This window comes from Corella eumyota, chromosome 1 (genome assembly GCF_963082875.1).
Source record: "Corella eumyota chromosome 1, kaCorEumy4.1, whole genome shotgun sequence".
NCBI classification, from domain to species: Eukaryota; Metazoa; Chordata; class Ascidiacea; order Phlebobranchia; family Corellidae; genus Corella; species Corella eumyota.
The window spans coordinates 10,744,992-10,755,840 of NC_137490.1; the positions used below are offsets into that span (position 1 = coordinate 10,744,992).

The 10,849-nt window shown below is 25.7% G+C and overlaps 1 protein-coding gene across 1 annotated transcript; it reads left to right on the forward strand.

The window, feature by feature from the left end:
- Positions 1-667: 667 nt before the first annotated feature.
- LOC145743967 (endosome/lysosome-associated apoptosis and autophagy regulator 1-like) lies at positions 668-10,353 on the forward strand. The gene is made up of 21 exons (XM_082562052.1): positions 668-820; positions 988-1,114; positions 1,276-1,471; positions 1,641-1,788; positions 1,891-1,977; positions 2,088-2,196; positions 2,361-2,602; positions 3,375-3,552; positions 3,829-3,956; positions 4,232-4,411; positions 4,882-5,013; positions 5,241-5,340; positions 5,600-5,784; positions 6,023-6,151; positions 6,345-6,474; positions 6,852-7,002; positions 7,237-7,335; positions 7,542-7,668; positions 7,949-8,130; positions 8,373-8,535; positions 9,233-10,353. Exons 1-21 carry the CDS (start codon positions 722-724, stop codon positions 9,284-9,286), a joined length of 2,946 nt encoding a protein of 981 aa, XP_082418178.1. The 5' UTR covers positions 668-721; the 3' UTR covers positions 9,287-10,353.
- The last annotated feature ends 496 nt before the right edge of the window (positions 10,354-10,849 follow it).

Here is a 10,849-nt window from a genome sequence, read left to right on the forward strand (position 1 = left end):
CATTTTCAATTTATATTTAATAAAAAAATATTTAAATTGACAACTATCGGGGAAAACATAAACATTTTTTGTTATTTCATCACCGCGTTTGCGTGTACAAAAAAAGCCATGCACACGTATTAAAGAAACGGATGTACACTACAATCAATATTTATTAAAACATTCGCAGAATTAAGTTAAGACATGTCCTATTTTTTAGTTTAAAAAAAGGTGTAAAAACAACTTTAAGTAAAAGGGCCCAAGTGTTAGAACTTGTCCGTAAAGCTGTCCACTGGCACTGCCACTGTCTGACTGTTCTAGCATACGAAATTCTATAATTAGCTGTTTTATTACCGAATTCTGACATCAGCTTATAATGTCAGCTTATTATCATATGTGTCTGTTAGGTGGCTAAGGAATTGATCTGTTGTTGAGATTAAAGTAAAAATTATTTACTTTTATAACGTTTTGATTACTGTTACATTTTTAGTTAAGTGACTTGACCAGACCTTGTAATATTTAAAATGATTGTTAAGTATGCCAGTATGAGTATCTGTTAAAAAATTTTTTTTTTTAAATTGAAGAAGTTTTGTTATTTTACTTTGTCAAAGTCAATTATTACATTAACTTTTTTTTGTTATAAATTTTTACCTCTTCTTTAAATACATATTTAATGTTAGTTATTAGTTATAAGTTTGGATAGGGGTGCATTTATAAATATTGTCTTTTTATTGAAAACAAAATGAAAAATAGTTGGTTTAAAGAGTCAAGTTTTATTTCTATATTGGGCTTATTTTTTCAACTTGTAGCTGTGTGTTATAGCCTACCAGAATGCTCAGAGGTAAGTTTAAATAAAATTATTATATTGTTTAAATGTATATATTTTTTTTCTGCATAATTTTATTTTAAATAAAATTAATTTCAACATTGGATGTAGCGAATTACTTTGACAGTTTTTTTAAGCTTGTATTTTATAGGTTTGATTAAAATGATTATTACTTTTTGCAGGACCAAGTTACGTTTACATATACTTCATGTGATAGTAATGGAGATAGATGGAGAGTTCAAGTTCCCAAAAAAACTGAAACTTGTGAGATTTCTAAACCAGCACCTCCATTAAAAGGAAAAAAATGTGGTAAGTCTTGTATATTGTTAAGTTATAATTAATAAGACAGTGATGGTAGGTAGTAGTTTTTTTAACTGGTGTATATACAAAAAAATTTTTATTTCAAATTAAAATTAAATATCAGAAATGGTCTAATTTTGATTAGTTTTATTAAATTATTTTTGTTTCAGGATTTTCGTGCCCAGCTGGAAGTTACATGATGTTGGAGTCGGAAACATGTGAGCTCTGTCCTCCTGGAAGTTTTTCGCTTGGAAGTGGTGTCAGGTTTGATTCCTGGGAAACTCTTCCTCCTGGTTTTGTTGTGTCAGCGGAGTCTGTTACTTTTGCTCAATATGGATACACTTCGAAAGTCAACAATTGTAGCTCGTATGTTTTTTATTTTTAAATATTTTATGTGTACTAGTACATATAAATATATATATTACTAAATTTTTTTCTTATTTTGTAATGAAATTAATTTTCTATGTATTCTATATTTTTCAATTATTTTACCCTATGCGATTTAGAATTTAATTTAAGCTTTCCTTAATTACAGGTCTCTTTGGAAACCTGTTGGTGAATATGTGATTTCTAATAATGATGATTGTACCAGTTCTCTAAGCTATTCTGCAAACCTCAATCACAAAGGAACAATTTCTTTTAGTTATCAATACTCTGATAATGACATGCTTCTTCATTTTTATGTAAGTTAAGTTGAAGGCAATCAGTTTTTTTATTTATAAATATTATAGCAAAATAGTTTATATTTATAGAGCAATTTTTTAATTTAACGTTTATTTTAATAGGTCCAAAATGGTCAGTGTCAAACTATTCAACAAAACAAACATAATGTATTTTTAAATACAACTGGAACGGAATGGAAAACGTTGAAGGTAAAAATTAAAGAAATATGCGCTCGGCTTTTGTGTTTTTGCTAAAATTAAATTAAACTAATATTTTGTATATATGTATATGATTAACATTTATGTTTTTTACTGATAAGGTTGATCTTGATGAAGGAGTTAATGTGTTGTATTGGAAATCAACTGGTATAATGATTGGAAACAGAAAAAAACTAAATCCAGTTCGAATCAGGGATATTGAGATAACAGGTTTAATTTTAATATAAATTTTTGCTTATCTTTATTAGTAATTGTGGTAGTCATTTAAATACATACAGTACAGATATAAATTCTACTTTTAACATAACTAAGAACAAAAAAAAATTTTAAATAATTTATTTCTGTTTTTATTATTATCAATTTTTTATGCACAGGTGTATCATATACAACTGAATGTCATAAATGCAGGCCTGGTTATTACAGTAATGTTGAGGGTGCGAAATGGTGTAGCATTTGTGCAGTCAACAAATACAGTGATGTAGGTGCTACTGTATGCAAGGACTGTGATACTAAGACAGAATATTCACCACTAGCCTCACCTAAATGTATTAAAAAACTTCCATGCACTGAAAAGGATTATTTTGCCACCCATACACCATGCAATAAGAACAAAACAGTAAGATTTTAAGATTTGTATTTAAATTATAATTGATAAATTGAAAAAAAAATTTCTTTAACCTAGCCATATAAAAATTGTGAATTTTTTAACTTTTTCCATTTAATTAAAATGTGAAATACAAAAGAATCTAGCTGTATGATTCTTAGGATTAAAAGTAACACTTTTATCATTAAATAGAATACAATATATAATAATTTAAATATATTATTAATGAATGTAACTACTATCTGGCTTTGTTGGATAAGAGATTTTATATTTAAAAAAGAAAGAATGTGTTAAATTATTGTTAAATAATAATTGAGATTTTTAACGATTTTTTAAAAGTAGTTTAACTACATAAAATTGCTATTTTAAATTGGTCAAATGTTTAATGTTGAATACAAAATTTATAAACCACAAAAAATATGGGAATAATAGGATTAAATTAGAAAGCTGTCACAGCCATACATTACACAACTGTCATTTAATCAATAATTTATTGATTTTGTAGTCATGACAATATAAACGATTAATTTGTACCCTGTAATTATTATGCAATTAATTATAATCTATATTTTATGTGTGTGTATTGATTCTTTTGGATATTTATGCAGTTTTTAAATGTAGAATAATATATTTTTTAAAACTTGTAAAATTTAATATAGTTTCTTGTCCTTTTTCACACCTAAATACCTAAATATTTTCTGGTCAGTTTTTTATGTATTGACTTATATGTATTTTTGTTTATTAAATTAACTTAAATTAGCCCATTCCATTTTATTTGTTTCAGACAAGTTTAATGTACAAATGGACAGAGCCAAAAATATGTTTAAATACTTTAAAAGGCTCAGTTTCATTACCTCAATCTGGAAAACAAACTGCATGTGCACCTTGCAATCCTGGTTTAGAACCGAAAGGAAATACTTGTTCGAAATGTCCGATGAATTCCTATTCAGATGGAACACAGGGTAAGGCTTTTGTTGGATTTAGTTTGACCTAAATCACACCATTGTTAAAAGGTGTTCAAAACATGTCACAAAAAACAACAAAAACTATTCATTTATACCTAGGTCCATTTAAAATGTTTAAAAATGTTGTATGTAATATATATGTATTTTTTTGGCAATTTTACACCTTTACTAGTTAAAAATTTCAACATGCTAAATTAACTTTTTTCTATAGTTGTTTACAAATAGTTATTTTAAAATTTTAATACAATTTTAATTTATATTATATTTTATTAGGTTGTAAGCCTTGTCCAGCAAGTACTGCTCCTCATTATGGATTGTTTTATTTATGGTGGGATACACTACCAAGTAACATGCAAACTTCATGCATACAATTCAGTACTGCAACTTGTAGACAAAAAGAGGTTAAACTTTTCGTGTTTTGTAAAATAAATTTATTACATAAATAAATCTTTTTTTTTACTATTTGTTGATAAAATTATATATAAAACATAATTTATTTTTATATAGTGTTGATTATTTTTTTTTCTAGTGTTAGTAAATAGTAATGCATATTTTTCATAAAATTGATTTAATGCTATTTTTTTTTAATTTTTAGGTAAAAAAAATTTCAATTTTTAACACTTACAGATGTTTGCCTCAGGTCACACTTAAATAAAACTAACAATTTAAATTTCAGGGCTGGGAAGCAGTTGGTGACGAGGTTCGAACTTTAACTTCAATTACTGGTGATTCGTTTCTTGTATTGGTAATCCGATTGGATGGTTTTTTACCAGCTTATGAACCAGAACAATTTGGAGAAATTTCTTTTGTGTTTCAACTTGATTGTAAGGGCGACTGCCAGTTTCATTTTATGAAGGTAATTTTTCTCACTAAAAATACTTGAAAACATAAAAATGATATGGTAATTTATTTTTATAGGGCTATTATTAACACATTTAAATACAGCAAACTATGTTGTAATTATCAGTTATTATATTTGGCTTAAGTTATTAATATTATGCTACATATGTGTTTTACTTTAATATTAAACGTTGCTATACTGCAATACATTTTATACGCAAATAGTAGGGTCTATTGAGTATTGTGTTAAAAAGCCACATGTCAATTTATCAGTATCTTATTTTATCAAAGCAATCAGGAAATTCCACCACAATCCGAAATTTCCCCTATTTTTACTAAAAATAATTTTGTTTTACCTATATTTAAATTTTCTTTTACTACAAATGAAATTAAAAAACACTACTGAGGGGTCATATTTAAAAGTTTTGTAATTTTTGCAACGTATACTATGATTTTAGATAACTAATTCTAATAATGTCTACATAGGACACCCATAATGTTGGCACAAGTATTTTAAACAGTTGGAATGGCAATCAACCGAAACAGAGTTTTTCTTTTGTTCTATCTAAGAATGAAAATATGTTGTCTTTCACGTGGGCGTTTCAAAAAAGCAAGGGGGTAAGGAAACAAAAAATATAGGAAATCAATAATTATCTTTAGACTACCATTTCTTTAAAAATAATTTATTGTAACATTTTACTAGTTATCACAATTTTAATTAATATAATATCTTTATTTATATTAATCCTGGTTTATCAGTATTTTTATATAATATCTTTATTTATACTGGAAAATAATCCTGGTTTATCAGTATTTTTATTTATTTTTAAGTGCATTTTTTTTAGAACCCAACTGATACAGCTCGAATATTTTTGGTAAATGTCACAAATGTGGTTGAAAGTTCGGCTGATTTTTGTGTTTCGTGTGCTGCTGGACATGCAGTTGGTAATAACTATTTACTAATACTGTTAACTCTTGTTAATAAGCATTTTCCAACATAGGCATATAGATTTTTAAATTAGTTATTTTGCAACATCAAATTTTGACAAAATTGGTTGCACAATTTTATGACTACCTGGAGTAAAAAAGTTTTTTTTATTTAAGTGGTCATTTTATTTATAAACTTTTTTAATAAAGTGTTTAGGAAAATAAGCTAAAATCCTAGTCAATAATTATTTAAACATATTTATGAACAATTTTGTAGATGACAAATGTATACCCTGTCCTACTGGTAGTTATTTACTCACGGCAACGAAAAAATGTGTTCCTTGTACTGGAAATACAGTGATTAGTGCTAACAAGACGTCATGTATGGAGTGTGGTATGGGCACAACAGCAAACTTGGAGCATACACACTGTTTGAATGACTGCATGTTCCAATCTGATTTAGTAAGTAAAAAAAACTATTTTTGGTATATACACTAGTCCTAATCCTAAGGTCAGGATTTTAATTGTTGTAATATGGTTGCAACTTTTAACTATTATTTGGCTGTGATAATTTACTCGCCACCACAAATGGCAGTTTACTTTTTGCGGACTATAAATTAGACATATATGTTATCCACTAAGCTTTATTATATTTAAATTTATACATCCAAAATTATACCTATTTTTATTTATGATGCAGGGATCTTCTGAGTTGAAATATAACTTTTCTGGTCTTCCCATGACTATTGCTGCAACTGCTTTACCAAGTTTTACCAATTCTGGACAAAAATACAACCATGTATATAACATTAGTTTTTGTGATAATAAGGTAAATACAATTTTAATTTTGTGGGTTTTAATTTTTTTTTAATATTTAAAAATTTAATTTTTTTATACAAGGTTTCTCAAATATAGAAAAAGAAAAAAATTTTACGATAATATTATATTAGTTTAAGGAATTATTATGAAAAAAATGTATAAAATTTTTATATAAATATTTTATTAAAAAAAAAATTTTTTAGGGTATTGGAAATGCTGAATGTATAGACAATGTGACCTATGTAAATACTGGAAAACAAAATCCCCAGTATCTTACTACAGTAAAAGGAATGTTTTGTAGATCAACTGCTATTGCTATGCTTGGTGATAATGGTAAACTTTATATTTGAACACTATTTTGTGTTATGTAATTTTTATTAAGATTATAACAGAAACAAATTGTTGTTTTTTTTAGTTTAAATAAATTTTAAACAAAAAATATAATTTTTAAAAACAATAAAAATATATTTTTCAAGTTGAAATATACATTTTATTAAAAATCATATGTTAAAATTGCCATTTTACTAACATTTTTTTTTATTAGCTACTTGTTACCACAATCCTGTTTGGGGGTATGCCCTCGAGTTTCTGAAAAAATATTATTTTAAATTTTGGTAAAATGTAGTTTTAAAAACTTTTGTCTTTGTATAAATGTCTATTTTGTCAAAATATTGGCTGATATCATTTTATTTTATATTAAATTATTAAAGGTCAACATTTAACACTCCACTCAAAACCTACTGTGCTGGCAACCACGCTTATTGAGGTCACTCAAAATCCTGAGTCAAACTCAACCTCAAGTGACGATAAGTTCCCTAAGGATAATCCTTATTATAAGGAAGATGTTGTTTATCATATGAGGTGATTAGTTAAAAAAACATTTTTGTTCAGATTTATTGAATTTTTTTGCATTCATATTACAATACTTAAAATGCAGTCCGTAAAGTAGGCAATATATTAGTGTTAGTACTACAAATTTATTTTTTATGTTTTTATTGTATTGACCCAAAAGAAAAAAAGAAAACATTTTTTCTTGTTATATATGCAATATTTAAAGAAAATTTGCAACATTTTTCATATCCAAATTAATTTTAGCATGAATGAGAAAACAATATTTGGAATCCAAACAAGACATCTTTATGTTCATCTAAGATGTGATCCTGCTATACTTGATGTTGATACCCAGTTTCCCAAGTAACCTTACATTTCTTTTTGTTAAACTAATCACAATTTTAATTAATTTATTTTTTCATTTTTTAAAATTTTATTAATGGATTAGGATCTGTTTTTAAATGCAGTCTTTTTAAATTGAAAGTTATATTGGAAATTATGATTGTAATTTTAAATTGTTTTTGATTTCTTGATTCTTGATTTTAAACTATATTTTAAATTTTTTACAGAAATTGTCCAGATGGAACATGTGATGGTTCAACTTATCATTTTCTTGTAAGAAGTTATGATGCTTGCCCATTGTGTACAAAGGAGGATTATTATGTTGTTGTTGGTGCATGTTTAGATGGAAAATCTGTAAGTGTTTAAATTAAATTTATATTTTAAATGAGTATTTACTGATTATTAATGTAAACAACTCTTTTAATTGGAAATATAAATAACCTTTAATTCTGAACTTAGTATTTGTCCTAGCTTACCCTTACCGTCTTAGTTAACTAGACTTCGTGCTATTTTTTTTATTTTTAGGTAGTGAACATTTGTTGAAATACTAAAGTGATTTTTATTTTTAATATATTTTATCATTTTAATTAATTGTTTTCTACCTGAATTAATCCTTTTTTAAATTTTTTTTAAGGAAACCAAATACATTTGGAAAAATTATCCACTTAGATGTAAAGGAGGTGTAACATTACCAATATCAACATACAAACCATGCCAAGATGTAACTTTCTACATTAATCTTGCTATTGCTGGTGCTGTGGCCATGTTAATACTTATGTGCATTGTTATGGTCAAATTCTGGAAAAAGAGCAAAAAGTAAGTTAAGACTTAGATTTTAATTTCATAGTAATAAATAAAGCCTATGATAAAACAAGTAATAATAAAAATGGAATAAAATTGTAAGTAAATTTGAGTAAAATTTTTAAATAGTATATATATACTAGCCTATACCAAGACAGCATTTTTTTGTATAGTATTTATAAATATAGCACTAACGTAGTGTTACTTTAAATAAATGTTACAATATTGGAAAATTTTTATTTAAAATTAAATTATAGGTTGGAATATAAGTATCGGAGATTGGTTTCCAGTAGTAAAAATGGTCAAAATGGGGAGCTGCCAACAGCCGATAGTTGTGCACTGACTGACAGTGAATCAGATGGTGACAATATGGCAGACGAGGTTGTGTTCCAAAAGAAAAAAACTAGAATTCTTGAACAGGTAATGACCATTCAAAATAAAAGCTATTACAGTTTTGAAGCAATTCAAAAGTCATTTTTAAGTTTTAACACAAAAATAATTTTAAAAAAATAAATATATAATGAAGGATTTATTTGTATATTGTAACATATTTAATTTCAAGTTTAATGCTTATTTATTTTAAAATTACAATCTTATTCAAAAAGAATCAAAAAAACAATTTAGTAATATAACACCAAAAAGATCTCGTTTCAAAAATTAGCCACCACATAAAAGTTACACGACTTACTTAAAATAAAGATTACAGATTAGTAAATAAAGATAACACGAGTAAAGGTGTAATCACGTGACTATGATAACAGATAGCAACTGTTTATAATTGTTACAATTTATATATAATGAAGCTCAGTGGACACAATTATATATATATTTATATATATATCTTCATGTTCTATATATAGGCCTATAAATTAAATAAAACTCCCATTTGTGGTGCGCTGGTAAATTATTGCATGCAAATATAATGTGCACGTTGCAACCATCATGCGACAATTCAAATACCGACCGTAGGTCAGGCTATTGACCAGTATCACTAACATTGCTAAATATATTTTATTTATTTATAAATAACAAAAAAATCATGCTATAACATTTTGTACTAAACTTTTATATCAATATTGTATAGATTTTTATTTAAATTAAAATAAATTAATTTCAGCATAAAGTGAATAATTACAACAGTGTGAATCTACAATCCACCAATGGAGTTTAAAGTAACTTGCCTGTATGAAATATCTTGCTTGTATAATTTTGGACAATGCAGTTTAAATGTTATCACAGTTTAGTTTTTTTTCTATAACATAAGCATTAACAAGGTAATAACAAATAATCTGTAATTGTTATATTAGATATGTGCCATGTAAATTACATTTCTTACACATCACCTTTTTGTTACTGGATTGTTTTTAGCAGTCTACCTACACATTTTTTATTTCTTTATTTGCACTCACATTCTGTGGACAGTTTTTTTGGCGTGCTTGCAATATGGTTCTTAATTGTTTATTGTGATATGAAAGGCTTTGGTGCATTAACTTGTGCAATTTTTAAATTAGATTCCGAATTATAAATTATTTTTATTTTTAAACTTCAAAAATCCGAATATTGTATATTTTTCAATCATTGTTTTTATAGGTATGCTTTTTGTTTATTTTTTATTATTTTTTGCGGAATGAAATTTTAATAATTACTGCTTAAGAAATTTTAGGTTAATTTCATTTTGTATTTAACACACTTGCAGTCCTGCTTTACAGTCTTTATCATTTTTTTAAAAGGTTTTTAAATGCCAATGTAGTTTCTGAAGGTAGTTTTTTTTTACTTAGTACACGTGACATTTTTAGTTAGTTTAATGTTAAAAAATTAAGCATTTTTAATTATTATGTACAAGTCACAATATAGTATACAGTTTTTGTTTGTATGTTTTTAATAATGGTTACTATCCACTATAAAAAATGAAGTTGCTGTTAAAATAATCTTTATTTAAATCACAACGTTGCAATTCTTATTCTTCAATGGTAGTTACTCTTGCAAACTTTAAAATATTTTTTTTAATATGTTGCAATCTAGTTTTTTATTTTGTACTGTTAATATATTTGCTTAATTGCTAAATGTTTTTAAACTGGTTGAATATTTCACTCGAATTTCCAATTTTTTTTTCTTTAATTTTAAATTTTTGTTTGCTATTTTAAATTACTTATCTATATTGGAATTTAAATTAAAAAACTTTTTTTTTAGTTTTTAAAATGTCAAACTCTGCCATTCGCTTTTTACTTCAACTTTTTTCTAAAATTAATATTGTTAATTCTTCAACTAAATGTTTAGGTTTTACTTCAACTTTATGTTAGTTACTTCAAAATTTTCCTAGTCTTTTATTTAACGTAAATAATATATATAGTTTCAAGAATGTTTAATTTTACATGGAAATAATTTTATTATGCAAGGGAATCTATTTGTAATTGTTTTATTGTTCTTTGTCTGTGCTTTGACTTTACTGGAAACTAGGTTTAAAAACCGAAAATTAATAAACAAAACAGATCACAATAAATATTGTCATAATTTATAATGTAAGACTACTTTTAAATTAAGATAGCGTTTAACCTACGACTTTCCAGCAATATTTTTTTAGTATTATAGTTAGGTCAATATGCATTTAATAAATTGTTTAATAAGCTAATTATTTTAATGCAGTTACATAGGTAAGATCAAAATTAAATTTAAAATTTTTTACATTTTTAAAGATTTTGAGGCTTGTATTATAGGGTACCATTTCAGGTCTGAA

Bases quoted from the DNA above. Each gene is read 5' to 3' on its own strand.
- LOC145743967 (XM_082562052.1), top strand. From the start codon at position 722: ATGAAAAATAGTTGGTTTAAAGAGTCAAGTTTTATTTCTATATTGGGC. The intron at 2,197-2,360 runs GTTTAATTTTAA...TTTTATGCACAG, and splicing joins CAGGGATATTGAGATAACAG to GTGTATCATATACAACTGAA. The intron at 5,341-5,599 runs GTAATAACTATT...ACAATTTTGTAG, and splicing joins TGCTGCTGGACATGCAGTTG to ATGACAAATGTATACCCTGT.